General features: G+C 43.3%; 1 protein-coding gene across 2 annotated transcripts in view; it reads left to right on the top strand.

Moving 5' to 3' along the window:
- Positions 1–19,147, top strand: part of LOC148037429 (putative folate-biopterin transporter 6) — a 71,985-nt gene that overhangs the window by 36,237 nt on the left and 16,601 nt on the right. For both annotated transcript variants that reach the window (XM_087676353.1, XM_087676354.1), the window contains exons 3-5: positions 3,051–3,121; positions 3,206–3,413; positions 18,803–19,078. In XM_087676353.1, coding sequence (XP_087532479.1) covers positions 3,051–3,121; positions 3,206–3,413; positions 18,803–19,078 — 555 coding nt within the window. The remainder of the gene's footprint in view (positions 1–3,050; positions 3,122–3,205; positions 3,414–18,802; positions 19,079–19,147) is intronic.

Here is a 19,147-nt window from a genome sequence, read left to right as displayed (position 1 = left end):
TCTCCAATGTATCTCTAAAGAGGTTCTATTGGTAGTCACCTCATGTAGGACAACTTTAGTGGTATGGGAAAAGCTTCAGATGTTGTATGAGATTCCCTTAACTATGCATGCAGTGACCCTCTATGGACAGCTCCAACATATGAAGTTTGAGCCTAAAGATACTACCTAGTCATTCTTACTTTTTGTTACACAGGTACATGATCAGCTTTGGCACATGTAGTTTGTGCTTCGAGAGGCTAATCTTGTGGAGACTGTGGTCTACAAGCTTTCTTTGGAGTTTGATGGAGTAGCCAATGCTTTGCGGGCCCAGACATCATCTACGCCATTGAGCTTTACACATGTTCTCGATGTTCCTTGAGCTTGAGGCATCTTTCAGGTTATAGGGGAGGCTTCCATCTCAGTGTGGTGGCTCCAATGAGGCATTTATAGCTTCAGAGAGGGATGATAGGAAGCAAAAGTCGAAGACCCAATGCTATCATCGTGGTAAGAACGGACATTTGCGTAAGAATTGTAAGAAGTTAACAGGTTTGAGGAAGAAGAAGAAGAAGAAGAGGAGGAAGTAGGATATGGACTGCTTCATCGAGTCATCCGTTGGCTTCGACTCTGACTCGGACTAAAATCCTCTGGCCAAGGCTAAGGCCCAGGTGCAGAAGGGATTATATTTTGATTGAGGGAAGGGGTTGGCTGCCCTCCTTTTGTTGCTTTCTAGTGCAGGTAATGTGGTCATCCCTCACGACTCTCTTGTGCAGAGAGGGAATTTGAGAGGGTGGTGAGGTGGGGTAGGTGAGCAGAGTGACTTCCTTGATGCATTGACTAGAGTTTGGCAGCTTTTTGAAATCTTGGAGTTGGGATTGACTTCCAGGTTCATGATGGGTTGTTACTTGATAGACTGGGATTGGCTTGTAGTCCAAGCTCACATGAGGGAGCACTTTGGTGGTCTAGCCAAAAGGCAAAGTATTCATCTTCATGTATGCCCATAGGCATTTTTGACAGGATGGTCATGTATGCTATTGCGAGACATTGTTTGACAACCACAAAGAGCTACTATGATTCTTCTCTATTTTTAGGTTATGGTATGATCGATATTGACATTAGGTTCTCTTTGAGGCATGTTGGTGGTGACTTGATCACCCATTGCTTGGGTATCCATGGTCCTATTTTGGTTTTGTTGTATGGCCCATGATGAGCCATTATTATTATATCATTGTATTGTATTAGATCATCCATGATTTGAGAGAGGGGGTTAGCAGTTTAGTGAGTCCATGAGTGAGTCTAGGCATGTACAGTTGTGGGCTGGGGATTGCAAATATTTTAGGTATTTTCTATTGTCCTTTTTTTAATGGTTTTGACCATTTATTGCTGGCCAATTGGTGCATGATGCAGGCCAACCTGATTTTGTTAAATGGCATTATTTTATGCCTATGTATTTGGGGCTTCCTCTTTCTCAGGTCATTCATCACTCCGAGATTTGGAGTGCGGGTCTTGTTGGAGCGAAGGAGCGGGTGCAAGTGCCTATGCAGCCAGATGTCTCATGTTTGATATATGGATTCCATTTCTTGAGCATGTCTCTAAGTTCTCCCTTTGCAGTGTTCTTCTGTTTTCTTCTATTTTCTCTCTTCACTTGTGTTGTGCAGTCTATTACAACAATTTTCTGTGCTTCCATGGCTGCATCCACTTTTAACAAATGCCTCCGAGTTTTAGTTTTTGGCGTGAGAGGGGTTGCTAAGCTCAAAAAGGTGCAGTGTGCATTAAACCTAATTAGCTCATTTAAACAGCCCCAAAACTCCAAATGCTACAAAGTTTCAGTGTCCCATAAGCAAACCCACAAACTTTGGTTCGTTCCTCATCTATATAGATGTGTTGCATAGTCGCTTGCTCATCCCTAACAAGTCTACTAGCTAGTGCCTAGATCTCCATTCGTGTGGTGGATATCTGAGTTTGTGGTCATCTTCACATCCCTCCATCAGCTAGGCGACCTGTCCACTCTGTTTTTCAGATTGTGTTTGCTGATCAGGCCCAACACCACCCTTTTTGAGGTCTCTAGCAGCTGTTGCTTGTTGAACAGGCTGCGTTTTCAGCTTATGTAGGCTGCCCAGCAGCTGATGGCATCATCTTGGCAGTCACCATCCTTTTGCAGCCTGCATTTTGCTGCTGGCAGTCCTCTAAAGCTGCTGGCCGCTGCATTTTTCAGCCAGGCAGGTCGTCCTGCTGCTGCCTAGTCTCCTACTCCTGCCACGATCAGCTGATGTCATCATCTGGCCAGTTAGAATTACTTTTTCAGCAGTCTGAGGTGACACTTTGCTGCAGCCTCTTCATCAACATCATTAGAGCTGCTTGGGATTCTTTCAAGTATAATACACACACACACCAATTCACCTTTGCCTCGGTCCTAGAGACATGGAGGTTAGAGACCCCATTGGTTATATTATCATTCATCCATACATTCATTAGCATTCATTATTCTTCAAACCCTGTTCTGTGTTGTTATACACTTTGCATTTTTGTGTTTGACATACCATTTCTTGACACCCCCAGCTGCCACCTTCTGTGAACTTGAAGCCCCACTCTAATGTGGAGGTATTAACCTCGTCTGCAACCTGGGCTGTGTTTTTTAGCCAGCATACCTGCATTTGCTGCTTGAAGTCTCCATTGACACCTTGGTACCTAGAGGACTACGTTTCACTCCCTTCTTTGTTGCCCACATCATCATCAGCCCTAGTGGGTTGCTGCTGCTGCGTTTTGGGATCCATCAGGAGTATGGCACACCCTCAGAACTGTTCTAGGCATCTTTGACACTACTTTGAGCTCACCTTTGCTGTTCTAGGCATCTCTGAAGTTTTGGACTCGAATTGACATCCAACCAAATTCTTCAAGTCCAATCCAGAAAACACAGATTCTAATAAAGAGCCATCAGATGTATGAAGTATTGTTAGAAATCTTAGAAAATAATAGTTTTTACTCTATCTTATGCATGAGTGGATGAACAAGGCTTTTTAAAAACATTGTGCATGTACTAATGTGAAATCTTAAATTTCCATGTTTATCTGTAGGCTCTTATTGGGATGCCTTGGAATATTAAACCTGTTTATGGCTTGATAACTGATACATTTGCTATAGCTGGGTAAGCTTTTTTGTGGTTTGTGGTCATGTTTGACACTGTTTAATAGTAAAAAATTATCCCGTCATACTGAATTCTGGTCTACAGGTTCCAACGCTGGCCATATCTTGCTATATGTGGTGTTGCAGGGGCATGCTGCTTATGGATACTCTCAATGCTCACTGCACCTTCACCTTGGTTGGCCTCACTATTGTTGGCTAGCGTGGGACTCTGCACAGCTTTTCCAGATGTCGTATTGGATGCAGTGATGGCAGAGAAAAGCAGGAAAGTACCAACCCTTACAAGTGATCTGCAGGTACAACAGGTTCACCTGATATAATCTGTCCGAGGTTGTGACGGCTAAGTAGTAAGGTTCAGCCATTGTAATGTTCAATGCAAAGTAATTATGGTTTTTAAATTTTATTTTTGTTTATTTTCCCTAAGCTCGTTCCATATATTTGTAATGTTTGATGAATGAGAGATGAATCAAATTTATAGTAGGCCCTCTAGATAGCATATAAGCCTCATGTGAATGATGTTGGTGAACTTGAGAGTGAGGCTGCTGCACTATTCTAGTATGCCCTTTGCCTGAATCCAATAGGCACCAGCTTGTGTGTGTCAAAAACCCCAACTGTACTTGGAAGAAAAGAGTTTCCAAGGGAGTAGTCCCCAAGTCCATGCCACACATAAGGAAATTCCCAAAGAGGAATCATAGATGAAGTCATTCCTTGTGAGCCAAATTGGTAAGAAGCCCAACCAATGGAAGTAAGTGAAAAAGGGTTTGATGCTCCTCTTTCAATACACCTTCAGGAAATTGTCCCAATGAAAAGTCATTTCAAGCTCATTTCTTGTCTACATTAGTCCTCCGTATTATTACCCACGTTTTTCACTATTAAAATGATTCTTCTCTAATAGCTGAAATACATGGATATGCACGTCATTGCTGATAAATGTTGTGCTAGAGAGAGAGAGAGAGAGAGAGAGAGAGAGAGAGAGAGAGAGAGTGTGTGTGTGTGTGTCAACACTTATGTCTAGCTTCATCTAGAGAGATATATCAATTTTAGGAAGGTGGGAGGGGTGCTAGGCAGGCGGGAGTTGGGAGGCGGGCCTAGCAATCAGGCCAGGCAGTCGAGAGAGGCGGGAGGTGGATCAAGCAGGTGAGAGAGGCGGGAGAGGCAGGAGTCGGGCCAGCTGTGGCGTGAGGCGCGACAGGACGGGATCGACGTTTCTTAAAAAAAAAAAGCCCCGCTGCTGGAACGACCGTTCCAAACAAGGAACAACCAGGGAATGGCCAGGGAACGTGCATGAACGGGACAGGGAACAGGCTGGAACGTTCGGCCAGCGTTTCCTGGGTTCGGATCTCCCGGAACGCGATAATCCGTTCCTAAGTGCCGGAACGGGCATTCCCTGTTTCTATGGTCTGGCCTCTACTCACCCATCTAAATCCCAAGTGGATGCCCCACTCCGTACTAGAGTCCGGGTTTGTAAGGAAACCAACCGACTTCGGCTAGTTGATTTTCGCTTTTGTTGCAGTACAGAATACCTTGAGAGCTAGTCTCACTCTCTCCAGCATCAACTAATTGTCCTCTATGTAAAGTGCTGTATCATCTGCATACTCTGAGTCTAACGACTCCGTCTCCTCTCTCACCGGAAGTCAGAGGCCGCGTAACCCGCTCACACGTGATTTGAGGAAGCGAGACATCATCTCTGTAAAGAGTAGGAACAGATACAGGGCCAGTGGGCAGCCTTGCTGTACCGATCTCTCTAGCCGAAACTCCTCCCCTCTCTTGCCACCTATGAGAACCCTGCTGGTAGCCGATCTGTAAAGTGCAGAGACCCCATGGATCCATGCCTGGGGGAAGCCCAACCTCTCCATGGTGCCCTTCAAGAAGTCCCAGTCCACCCTGTCATAGGCTTTCTCGAAATCCAGGAGCAATATAGCCAAATCTTGATCACTGTGCTGGGCCCACTCTGTTGCCTCAAAGAAGGTAAAGACGTTGTCTAGGATGCTCCTATCCTGGACAAATCTTGTCTATGTCATGAATGATGCTTGGAAGCACAAGACGGAGTCGCCTACCAATCATCTTTGCTAGTGCCTTATAGGCAACTCGCAACAGGGTGATCGGTCTCCATTGGGATAGCTCCAACCAGTCTCCTTCTTTGGGAAGGAGACTGATAAGACTTGCCGATAGAATCCCTGACATTCGACGTGAACTGAAGATCTCTTGGAAAGCCAATAGTAAGGGGTCCTTCACTACCTCCAAGTGGGTGGTGAAGAAGGCCTTAGAGAGGCCATCCTCTCCCGGGCATTTCTGCCCGTCCTGTGTGTGGAAAGCCTCTTCTAATTCCTTCTCTGTGAAGGGGTCTAGGAGGGAGCGCCCCATCTCCTCTGTGACGAGGGATGGGATGTGATCCCAGACCTGCTGTTTGCAATGCTGTCCTCTAGCTCTGAGGCTGACTCCTGCAGGAAAAGGCGTCTGTAGTAGTCGGCCGCAATCTCCATCACCTCGTCTGGGCTAGAGCGAATCCTCCCATACTGATCCCAAAGGCTGCGTATCTATTCTCTTGAGGTGCGGGGCTGGTGTGCTTGAAAAAACTCCTTGCACATCGTGTCCCCCTTCGGCGCCCAGAAGGCTGCTGAGGTGCGGAATGAGAACTTCGAGCATCTGTCCTCTAAGCCGACGATGGTTGCTCGTGTGCGCACCTCTTGTGTGTGGAGGATGGGATCCCTTGGTGTCTCCTATAATAATCTTTGCGTGGCTGCTAGGTCCCGCTGGAGTACTCTCTCCTTCTCCTAGCTCTGTTGCCTTGCCTGTAGGGCTGCCTCCTGGCAGATACTGCTCAACTCAACTAGGACCTTTGCGACCCCCTCTGCGATCTGATCCCTCTTGCCTCACTCCCTAGTCTAAATCTCCTCAATTTGTCTCTTCACCTCCTCCCTCCTATAGATCGAGTCAGGGATCCGACAGGATCATGTACCTAGGGAAGATGCTAGGGGATCAAGTGTTAGGAGGGCTGGGCAGTGATCAGACAAAGTGGTGCCAGTCAAATGCTCTATCTGGCCTTCGCGAGAGCATCCCCACTCTCCCACATAGAACTTGTCCAACCGCTCCAGCAAGACTCTGTCTAGCTGCTTGTATCCACACGAGAAGTTCAACGACCTTTCCCTCCTGTGGAAAGCTGGGTCTCTCCAAGCATCGCGAGTCAGTAGGAAGATCTCCCTTGCCTCCTGCTCCTCCCCAGCCATGCCCTGGTAGTTTCTGCCTCTACCTTGCTGGTCCTTTAAGGCCTTCAGGTTGTTGAAGTCTCCTCCAACAATCCAGGAGTCCATCTTTTGGAGTCCTGCTACAATCTCTGTTATATTTATAAGGTAAATTAAGGGAAACATGTATGAGGCACGACCGTCCGGGGTCTTGGGCGCCCGAACGGGGTTTAGGGGAGCCTAGAATTAAAGAGAGTCCAAGAATAGTAGGACTCACCAAGGTTTGACGGTTGGCAATCGGATCACGATGAGGGTGGCCAGTAATAAACTAGGCAAGGCTGGGAGGTGAAGGAGATCTCGTGCTCATCTTGGTATCGGACTACTTCCTCTAGTCATCATCATCTTCTTCTGAGCAGCCTGACAGTCGCCTGACATTTTACTTCAGTTGCCTGACATTGGTATCAGAGCCACATGATTCGACGGACATGACACGTCATCTGTCAGTCGATTAAGGTCGTCGGCCGTCATCCGTCAATCGTCGAAGATTTCCACACGAAGTTGTAACTCGTGGTTGTGCCACGTCACGTAAGTGTGACACGTAGCAGCCAGAGGAAAGGCGTAAGGCGGAGCATGAGACGACGGTCGACTATGGTAGCCGTGACGAAAAGCGTCAGAGCTGTGAGGCGAAACGAGAAGACGACTACTGTAGTTGTGATTAAAAGCGCCAGATAGCATTCAGGCCATACACGTCACATTGCTGTCTTCAAGGAGCAGTTTTGCAGTAGCATCGTTTCCTCCCGACTGAGCCAGCATTTAAATCGCCACCAGCTGGCTGAAATTAGTCAGATTCGTCATACATATAAAAGACATATTCGTGGTTCAAGTGATCGCCCCGTTTTCTGCCGAAGAACTTCATTTTCAGCGTGACTGGTCTAGTCCGGGAAGACAAAAATTGTTTTTTTCTCTTCGGGCTTATTAATAAAACCAACAACAGTAGCCCTGCCATCAAAACCAGGGAAGTACTTTACTTTGTATGCAAATTTCTTATCTTTGCTTTCCAATTCCAGTGTATTAATGTGGCAGAAAAAGGGAAAGAGGGAGTAATGGAAGGTTCTAGTTCTGGGGACCACCCTATGGTAGATCCCCATGAATCAGAGATACAAGAAGAACAGTGGGTAGAATTTTTTGCTACACGAGAACAATTTGATGATCTTACTGCTCGTGTACAGGCTCAGGGGGTTCAAATGGAATTTTTAACTCAAACACTCACTGAAATAAAATCTCAATTAACTTTATTGTTAGAAAGGGATAAAAATAAGATAGAAACCTCGGATGTCCCATCTTCATCGAAAGATTTAGATGTGACTATGCGAGATCCTAAGGAACCCCACCATAAGTTGAGGGATAATCCAGTTCTAAAAGATATGAAATCCCCTCAGTTTCACGGGGAAGAAAAAGATAGAAATAAAGATACAATCTTTAATTTTCTCCAAAAATGGGAAGATTTACATAAACTTAAAAATACTCCACCACATCTCCAAGCACTGGAGGCTAGTTTGACTTTGGGGCCCAAAGCGTATAAATGGTGGCGAACTTTAAAGGAGGCAAATAAAATACCTGAAACTTGGGCTCAATTTGAATCCGTCTTTTTGAAAGAATTTCTTCCTGAAAATGAAATGGAAAGAAATTGGGAAGATTGGGATTATGTCAGACAAAAGGGAAGACCCCTGCTGACATATCTGGAGGAATATCGTGAGATAATCCTCAAATTGGAAGGAATAGATGAATTTCAAAAGACAAGAGGATTCATTAGGGGACTAGATAAAGCCTGTAAAAAGGAAGTAAAAAGGAGTTCACCTAAGACGCTGGAAGAGGCAATTAAATTTGCATTAATCAATGAAGATAGTATGCGTCCAGGTACACTCACTAGTCTCACTGATACGGAGCCCAAGTCTAAGGAATTGGAAACCTCAAAATTTGTGGGCAAATTTAAAAGGAAAATGCTATTTTTAAAGGGTAAAAAACAACCTTTTGAAAAGAAACAATATGTAAGGCCAAAGTTAAGTCCAGACGACTTTGATAAGGCCAAAAAAGAAAACCTGTGTTTCAATTGCCTATCCCCTAACCATACTGCTTGGAATTACCCTCAAAGAAAAAAGGGGGAAGACAAAGGAAAGGATAAGGACAAGGGCAAGGGAAAAGAAAAACAAATCCATGTAGTGTGGACCTTAGAATTAAAGGGGCATGAAAGGTATAAATCTTTAGAGGTCTTGCACATGGATGTACAACACAAGTGTTGTATGTCAACTTCTATGTGGCAGCCTACCTTTGGCCCACATGATTTAGTTAGAGTGCATGGATTGATAGCTGGAAAGAGGGTTAGAGTCATGATTGATGACTCTGCTACACATAATTTTATAAATTATGCACTTGTCAAAAAATTGCAACTTCCCCAACAAAAGAGTGGGCATCAATATGTTGTTCGTATGATGCAAAGTCAAGATAATAAAATATGGGATACAATGGTATTCAATTTGGAAATTGAGATTCGAGGATATAAAGATAAACTTGATTTCCAAATCATGAATATGGAAAGAGCTGATATTGCTCTAGGGAGGGAGTGGCTATGGGGATTGGAACCATCCTTAAAACGTAGTTATCATCATAATATTGGAATTTGAAAGGAATGGTAAGACTTTTGTTATTCAAGGTGAACACGAAGTATCTGATAATCCTTTGCTGTGTTCTACTGAAGTTCAGAAGCTGATAAAGAAGGAAGTTTGTGAGGTATACATGTTATGGTCTCTTCTTGTACAAAACACTTTTACTTTCTGTAATATAAAGCAACAATTTTTTTATGGTTGTGAGTTGAATGTAAATAATGAATTAAGCAGTTTGTTAGATGAATTTAAAGATGTGTTTCCTTCTGATTTACCAAGTGGCCTTCCACCAGATAGGGGTGATATAAATCACCCAATTGACACAAATAAGGATACTCACCCTATTTCTAAACCACCTTATAAGTTAAGTGAAACGCAACACCAAGAAGTTGAAAGACAAATTAAGGATTACCTGGATAAAGGGTTTATTCAACCCAGTAATTCACCTTGGGCTTCGCCAATTTTATTAGTAAAGAAAAAAGATGGTTCTATGCGACTTTGTGTTGACTATAGAGCACTTAATAAAATAACGGTGAAGAATAAATTTCCTATGCCCAGAATGGAAGATCTTTTTGATTAATTACAAGGGGCAAAATTCTTCACAAAGATAGATTTAAGATCAGGCTATCGCCAAGTAAGAATTAAGGCACAAGATGTTCCTAAAACAACATTTCGTACTAGATACGGGCATTATGATTTTTTGGTGATGCCTTTTGGCCTCACTAATGCACCAGCTACCTTTATGAAGCTGATGAATAGTGTTTTACGGCCCTATCTAGGACATTTTGTAGTAGTCTTCTTGGATGATATCTTGATCTTTAGTAAATCAAGAGAAGAACATTTGGAACACTTACGATTAGTATTCCAACTGTTAAGAACACATTCCCTTTATGCGAAGAAAACTAAATGTGAATTCTTTGCACAAGAGGTCAAATATTTGGGGCATATTATCTCGAAAGAGGGAATCAACATGGATCCAGAAAAAGTAAGGGCAATTATTGAATGGCCATCTCCAAGGAACCTGGAAGAGCTGCAGATCTTCCTAGGTTTATTTGGATTTTATCGTAGATTCATTTGAGATTATGCCAAAATAGCTGTTCCAATGACAGACCAACTTAAAGGGAAAGAAAAGAGCTTTAATTGGGGAATAGACCAAAATGAAAGTTTTCAAAAACTTAAGGTAGCTATTGCTACAGCTCCAGTATTATTAATAGTGGATCCCAATAAACCATTTGTGGTTGAAATTGATGTCAGTGATAAGGCGATAGGCGCGGTCTTATTACAAGAAGGTCGACCAGTTGCTTTTGAAAGCAAGAAATTAGACCGTGCAAAATAGAATTATTCTGTTTATGAGAGGGAGCTGTATGCAATAGTACATGCAATGAAGAAATGGAGGCACTATTTGTACGGTGCCAAACTTTTTATTTTATCGGATCATGAAAGCATTAAGTGGCTTAATGATCAACCAGATTTACACGGGCGTAAAGCCAGATGGGCCGAACTCCTCCAAGAGTTCGACTATGAGATAAGATATAGAAAAGGAAAGTATAATATAGTAGCTGATGCACTCAGCAGAATGCCCATCATAAATGAATTGAGTTTTACTCAGTTCACTTTCAACTTGCTTGAATCTTTAAAAGGGAAATGCCAGGTTGATCCGGCAAACATATGGGAAGCAATAAAAAATGGGGATCCAAATGAAAGTGCTTCTATTGAGGAAGGAATATCCGAGGATGTTCAACAAGGAAATGGAGCATTAGGGGTTGCTCAAACCGGATTCAAGTGGAAGAATTTTAGCATTGATAATGGTTATTTACTCTACAAGGGTAGGGTATGTGTCCCGAAAGATACAGAAATAAGGTGCCAGATACTCTTTGAGTGTCATGATACCCCTAGCGCGGGACATCCAGGAGTTAATAAGACTTATAGTCTTATTAAAAGGCAGTTCTATTGGCCTGGAATGAATAAGGACGTCCTTGACTATGTGGTCAAATGTAATAAATGCCAGGTTAATAAAGCTGAACCATCCACTAGAGATTCCTTTGGAAAAATGGGAGAGTATCTCCATGGATTTTATTGTTGCTTTACCTAGAACACAGAGGGGGCACGACTCTGTGTGGGTGATTGTGGATAGGTTAACCAAAATGGCTAGGTTCATTCCAACTTCAACTGATGTTAAAACACCAGAATTGGCTAGATTGTTCGTAGAGAATATATATACCGATTGTATGGCCTTCCAGCAAATATAGTTTCTGATCGGGATAGAAAATTTGATAGTCAATTTTGGCGTGCGGTATTTAGGAAGTTGGATACTAAACTTAGCATGAGTACGGCGGATCACTCGCAAACTGATGGGCAAACTGAAAGGGTTAACCAAATCCTTGAAGATATGCTTAGGGCATATGTAAGCAAAAGGCAAACTAATTGGGAAGAGTATCTACCGATAGCAGAGTTTGCATATAATAGTGCCAAGCACTCTTTCACTGGATATAGTCCATTTATGTTAATGTATGGGTTTCAGCCCAGAGCTCCTGCATACTGCATAAGGAAAAGGTTCAGATAGCTAAGGATTTTTTGGAGGATATGAATAGTATGTTAAAATTTGCTCAAGAAAATATTAAAAAGCCTCAAAATCGAGCTAGAGCATATGCAGATCCTCACCGAAGAGACATCTCCTTTGAAGAAGGACAATTGGTCTATCTTAAGGTGCCTGAACAAACCAAAACCATGAAAACGGGACAATGTCCAAAGCTTTCACCGAGGTATTGTGGTCCTTTCATAATACTTAAAAAGGTGGGAGAACTGGCTTACAAGCTCCAACTACCTGCTGGTAGTAAAATACATCCAGTTTTTCATGCAAGTAAGTTAAGGAAGAAGCTGGGTGATTTGGATAATCTAATCTTAAATGATAACATTGAGGAGCTATTAAATGACCAATCTAATCCACATGGACCAGAAAGAATATTAAATGTTCGTCATAGACGAATAAGGAATACTATTTATCAAGAATGTTTGGTTAAGTGGAAAGATTGTTCAGAAGAAAGCTCAACATGGGAGCGAGTAAGTACTTTAAAGAAAAGGTTTCCCAATTTACAGTTAGACCTTCCAAGTATCGTTTTCGAGGACGAAACCGATTCTTAAGGGGAAGGAAATGTTATATTTATAAGGTAAATTAAGGGAAACATGCACGAGGCACGACCGGCCGGGGTCTTGGGCGCCCGAACAGGGTTTAGGGGAGCTTAGAATTAAAGAGAGTCCAAGAATAGTAGGACTCACCAAGGTTTGACGGCTGGTAATCGGATCACGATGAGGGTGGCCAGCAATAAACTAGGCAAGGCTGGGAGGTGAAGGAGATCTCGTGCTCATCTTGGTATCGGACTACTTCCTCTAGTCATCATCATCTTCTTCTGAGCAGCTTGACAGTCGCCTGACATTTTACTTCAGTCGCCTGACAATCTCCACCTAGAACTTGATGTGCCCCTTGACCTCAGTGGGGCATAGACATTGAGGACTTCGAGGCACGAGTCCCCAACATCCAACCTGACCCATAGAACCCTCCCTGCCACAATCGCCCCATGATCCCGTATGCAGGTGGTAAGGCTCGGGCCAATAGAGGTGCATACGCCTCCATTCCTGTGGTGGGCTCCGATGGCGTACTCCCAGTAGGTGTGTGACCTGTCTGGGAGAACCTTCCCTACTGGATGGGCTTGGGCGGGGGTGAGCTTGTGCTCTTGCAGAAGTAGTATGTCTATCTCTCTACCTTGCTGGTCCTCTAAGGCCTTCAGGTTGTTGAAGTCTCCTCCAACAATCCAGGAGTCCATCTTTGGGAGTCCTGCTACAATCTCCACCTAGAACTTGATGTGCCCCTTGACCTCAGTGGGGCATAGACATTGAGAACTTCGAGGCACGAGTCCCCAATATCCAACCTGACCCATAGAACCCTCCCTGCCACAATCGCCCCATGATCCCGTATGTAGGCGGTAAGACTTGGGCCAATAGAGGTGCATACGCCTCCATTGCTGCGGTGGGCACTGATGGCGTACTCCCAGTAGGTGTGTGACCTGCCTGGGAGAACCTTCCCTACCGGATGGGCTTGGGCAGGGGTGAGCTTGTGCTCCTGCAGAAGTAGGATGTCTACCCGTCCAGCTAGGGCCGGCTGCAACTCCTGCCGAATAATAATCTTCCTGGAACCACGTGCCCCACTGTAGTTACAGATCTGAAATTTCTGCATCTACGTGGTCATTCGTTGCTGGTTGGTACTTGTTTGTACCTTGGTCACTTGTGTGACAGTTTGGGCCTGCATTTGCTGAATTTTTAAATTACATTTGGACTGAAAATCATGGCTGGCAGCAATGACAGCAGTGATGTCATGCACATTAAGAAGCTTGAAGGAGCACATAACTTTGCAGTTTGGCAAAAACAGTGCTACAATATCTTGTTGCAGAAGAAGTAGGCAAAGCCGATTAAGACCAAATGGGCAAAACCCGTAGATATGGAACAGGAAGATTGGGATGAGTTAAATGAGCTTGCACCCTCAACCATCGAGCTATCGATTTTTGATGCCTTCTTGTTTAACATTGGAGGTTTGGATTCTGCATATGCTATTTGGACTTAACTGGAAGAACTATATGTACAGAAGAGTGCCGCAAGCAAAGTGTATTGGCTGAAAAAGCTTATGGATTTGCGTATGAAAGAGGGTACAGCAATGTCTATTCACTTGAGTGAGTTTAACTCCATTTCCAGCCAGTTGGTTGCCTTGAAGTTCTTGATTGATGAAGAATTTAAGTCTATGTTCTTGCTTGCTTTGCACTCTGCCAGAGAGTTTGGATACATTCAGGACTGCTGTGAGCAATTCTAATGCAATTCTTTTGTATGCTGATGTAGAGAGTGCTCTACTCATGGAAGAAATGAATCGGTAGAACAATGCATCCAGTAAGTCTTCCAATGCTTTGCATACTAGAGGCACATCATAGCAGAAAGGCAAATCTGATAGCAAGGGACGCAATAAATCACGTGGCAAATATGCTAAATGCCAGCATTGTGGCAAGACGGGTCACTTTAAATGTGACTGCTACAAATGGAAGAAAGAAAAAGGAAAGGGCAAGAAGACAGATGATAGCAAGGAAGAGAAGAAAGAGAGTCAGTTTAAGAAGAACAGTGTCAAAATTAAAGAGGTGAATGTAGTCACTCATGACAGTGACAGTGGGAATGGCGTACTCTTTGTCTCTTCACACTTTGGTGCACATGCTTTACTTGCAGATACAGATGATGACATGCATACTTGGATTCTCGATTTAGGTGTTTCCTTTCATGTCACCTCTCATTGTGAGTGGTTCTGTGCCTATACAGGGGGTTGACATGGTGTTCTCCATCTTGGGGACAACTATGCATGTGATATTGCAAGTATTGGCAGTGTGCAGTTGCAGTTTCAGCAAGGTTCTATCTTCACACTTCAGCATGTATGGCATGTACCTCAGCTCAAGAAGAACTTGATTAGCACAGGGTAGCTAGATGACGATGGATTTTCTACCATCTTTGGTGATGGGAAGTGGAAGATCTGTAAGGGATCTAGAGTGATTGCCAGAGGTTGTAAAAGTGATACCTTGTATCCTCTCCATGTATCTAGTATGAGTGATCATGTTGTTGTCATGACCGAGTAGCCAAGTGTTTTGTTGTGGCATGGCCGGTTGGGACACATGAGTCAAACTAGAATGAAAGTGTTCTCTCGTTTGGGTTACTTGCCTTGTCTTCGTTATGTTGATTTTGAGCATTGTGATCATTGTGTTTATGGTAAACATACACAGATGTCTCATAAAAAGTCTCTTTTGCTGAAATCTTCTTCTCTAGAGTTAGTATATTCCGATGTATGTCAGATGCCATGATTATCTTTAGGGGAAAAGAACTATTTTGCCACCTTTGTCGATGATGTTACACGGAAGGTATGGGTTTATCCTATTCGTAGCAAGGATGAAGTGCTTGACAAGTTTAAAAAATTCTTGGCATTGGTTGAAAATCAGACTAATAAGACACTTAACTGTCTTCGCTCTAACAATGGTGGGGAATATGTGTCCAAGGCCTTTTAGGCATTTTGTGACAGCAAAGGGATCAAGAGAGTGCTCACTGCCCCTCATAATCTACCACAAAATGGAGTTTCAGAGCGAATGAATCGGAGCATACAGGATAAGGTCCGTACGATGCTGTCTCATGTTGCATTACCCCATGGTTTTTGAGCAGAGGCTGTAATGATAGCCATACACTTAATTAATCGGTTACGAAACAGGTCTTTGGGGGTGGAGTTCCTCAAGAAGCGTGGTTGGGCAAGCCACCTTCATATGCTCACCTGAAAGTGTTTGGTTGCGAGGCTTTTGTGTATATTCGTGAAGAAAAACGCAGCAAACTTGAGCCAAAGTTTTGTAAATGCATTTTCCTAGGATATGGTGACGAGGGTGAAATGATGTATAGATTATGGGATCCCGAGAAAAGGAAAGTAGTACACAGCAATGACGTTATCTTCCGGAAAGATCGCATGCATAAATAGCTCAAAAAGATTGAGGAGGTCCGTAGGGTTGTATTCCAGGAAGAAATACCTTTTGGACAGCAAAATGTGCCCGCTGTACAGCAACGAATACCTGCTGTAAATGAACCTGTAAATGTAGAAAATAATATTGGAAATGATCAGTTAGCTATTGCCCATGATAATGAGCCACTACATGTGTAGGAACAACCAAGACAACAAGCTGTGAATGTTGATTTGCAGGCTGAAATGCCAGGACAGCAAGCTAAAAATGCTCAACAACCAGCAAATAATGATCATTGGGTTAGGAAATCATCTAGGGCTGCTCGACAACCTGATAGATTCATTCCTGGTGCAAACAATGTGTCTGATCACTTTGATAGACTGTGGTGAACCGTCTTGCTTCAAGGAAGCAATGGATAGATAGGACAGCAAGAAATGGTATAAAGCCATGTTGTCAGAAATGGAATCTCTTGAGAAAAATGGCACTTGGGACTTGGTGTAGTTGCGTAAAGGGCAGAAAACACTTCCATGTAAATGGGTTTACAAGATGAAGCTCACTTCTGTGTCCTCACCAAAGTACAAAGCAAGATTGGTTGCGAAGGGGTATAAGCAGGAACATGGAATTGACTTTGATGAGATCTTCTCTCCTGTGGTGAAGATGACTACCTTGAGAACCATTTTGAGCTTGGTTGTAGTTGAAGATATGGAGCTCATATAGATGGATATAAAGACTGCATTCTTACATGGTGATCTCCATGAAGACATATATATGCAGTAGCTTGAAGGGTTTGTGGACAAAGGGAAAGAGAAGATGGTATGTAAACTCAAAAGGAGTTTGTATGGGTTGAAACAAGCACCAAGAGAATGGTATCATAAGTTTGATACATTTATGCAATCTCAAGGTCTCTATAGAAGTCAAGTGGATCACTGCTTGTACACCAAGAAGGCAGCAGATGGTATCTTGACTATCTTGGTTCTGTATATTGATGACATGTTGATTGCTGGCAAGGATACTCATGCCTTGGACTCACTGAAGCAAAGTCTTCATGGCAGCTTTGACATGAAGGATCTTGGTGATGCAAATTACATTCTTGGTATGCGAACACTCAGTTATAGGTCAAAAGGACTACTCTATCTATGTCAGCAGGAGTATATCTCCAAGGTTTTGCAGCGTTTCAATATGCAGGGGGGGAAAACGATCGGGGTTCCATTTCTTCCATATGTGAAACTCAGTGCAGAGGACAGTCCTACATCTGATGATGAGACGGCTGAAATGGCCATGATACCATATGCTTCAGCTATTGGTAGTTTGATATATGCTATGGTTGCTACACGTCCTGACATTGCCTTTGTAGTGGGAGTGGTTAGCGGATACATGGCAAACCCTGGTAAAAAGCATTGGGAAGGAGTGAAAGGTATTATGAGATACCTCAATGGCACAAAGGAGTTCTGCATTTGCTTTGGAAAGCAGAAGGCATTTATCGTTGTCTTTACGGATGCAGATTATGCTGGTCATGCAGATTGCAGAAAGTCCACTTCTGGACATGTGTTTATCTTCATAGGAGGAGCGGTCTCTTGGATCTCCAGGCTACAAAAGTGTATTGCATTGTCTACTACAGAGGCAGAGTATGTGGCTGCCACTGAGGCATGCAAGGAGGCTTTATGGCTTTCACGTCTGGTGGGAGAGCTTGACATTACAAAGTTACTTGTTCTTCATTGTGATAGTCAGAGTGCTATCATGCTAGCACGGAATCTCACCTTTCATGCAAAGACGAAGCACATATAGGTGAAGTATCACTTCATTAGAGATGTACTTGACAGCAAGAGCATTGAGCTTGTCAAAGTGCATATAGATGATAATCTTGTAGACCTTCTCACGAAGGGTCTTTGAGTAGAGCGGCCTGCTCATTGCCGACAGATGATGGGAGTTGGATAGGTATATGTATTTGAGCTTTGTACATACCTAGACTTAGCTGATTCTTTTCTCCTCTTGAGGCACATTGCGTTTAGGTGGGAGGTTATTGGGAATAAAGGCCCCTTGTGCCTTTTAAATGTGCTTGGGTGTGAACACACCCTTAGCACTTGTACTTTCATATATATATATATATATATCTATCTAAAAACCTAAAGTGGTACACTCGTCATTGTACCCAAAAAATCGTGTTCACTCTCCTCATTACTTTGCATTCTATCTCTCTCACTCTCTTTGCTGCTAGTAAGCATTGCGTGTCTCGATCGTCGCTTTCTTTATCTCAACAGCATCAAATCTGGGCAAATCCCCAAATTTTTGAATGCCAAAAATTCTGAACTGTGCTTACATGCATAAATGCCCATTAGTGAGCAAAGGGCTTGCTTGCAAGGAACATTTGAAAAATTAAAAATTTTGCAAAAGAAAAGTGACGAATCTGCCCCGTTTACAGCTGCCAGCCCGTTTCCTGCTCGCATGACGTGCTTGTGACCTGAGAAACAACATTTTGAGCTCCGCTTGAAGTGCGTGTTCTGTGCGTGATTGCGTCTGACCAGGAAATGACGTTTTTGACTTGCATGCAACTTGAAGCTGTCGCCTGTCTGAAAACGTGGCCTGTTGACCTGCGCCTAACTCCACGAGTTGTCGCTTGACTGAAAACGTGGCTTGTTGACCTGCACGGACTCCAAGAAGCGCGAACACCTTAGCTGCAGCTCTGATACCAGTTTGAAGTCAGCGATGCGCAGTGGCGATGCAATGTTGAAAATGTTAGGTAGAGAGCAAAACGTGAGCAAGAGTAGAGAGTGAGAGTCAGAGAGAGAGATGCACGATGTTCTTGGGTACAATCTTTTGTTGTGTATACCTTTTTAGGTTTTAGATAGATATATATGAAAGTAGAAATGTGCTAAGGGTGTGTTTACACCCGTGCACATATAAAAGGCACGATGGGCCTTTATTCCCAACATGGTATCTTTTGGGAGTACCAGAGTACCATTTTCAAGATGATTTGGTTCTCCTACATGTGCTGTAGTGTTTTGGTTTTTGCATATATTTTGATCACTTGATAGAGTGGCTAGCATGAGGCATACTTGCTTCTTACTTGGCTCATTGTATTGTTCGATCATAACGAACAGGAGTCTTTTTTGAGGTAAAAAGCTTAGTAGCTTCTCAATCAAATGTTACAAAGGTGTCCTAGTTTGAACTGAACTATTGCAATTGTGCCTTGACTGCTCGATTGGAGATTGAATAAACTTTTAGCATTATTTACTAGAGAGAGAGAGGTTTGAGTTTAAGTTTGGGTGCATACATTGTTTTGGTCTGCAAAGTGATGCTCAAGTGGTCTGTTAGATTTGTTTTGCAGAGTCTATCTTGGGGCAGCTTATCTGTTGGAGGTTTAATCGGATGCATTGTCTCAGGACCAGCAGTTCATTCATTTGGACCAAGGGGCTCCTTTTTACTGATATCTGTTGCTCCACTCATGCTTTTGGTGGCTGCTTGGGCTCTTCCAGAGACAAGAGTGTCGAAAGGCCTTTACAGCTCCAGAATTGGGGCAATTAAAAATACTATTCACTTGTTTGGACGAACATTGCAAAATCCAGCTATTTGGAGACCAGCACTTTATATATATATTTCTCAGGTATTGGCCCTGTTTGTTTGATATGTATGCAATTCAAGAGTCCTTTTCTTGGACACATCTGGGGATGCC

This window comes from Lygodium microphyllum, chromosome 4, assembly GCF_053477565.2.
Source record: "Lygodium microphyllum isolate KBCC chromosome 4, Lygodium_microphyllum_v1.1.10, whole genome shotgun sequence".
Taxonomy (NCBI): domain Eukaryota; kingdom Viridiplantae; phylum Streptophyta; class Polypodiopsida; order Schizaeales; family Lygodiaceae; genus Lygodium; species Lygodium microphyllum.
Note: the sequence above shows the minus strand (reverse complement) of the source record. Positions and strands in the feature narration are given on the sequence as shown.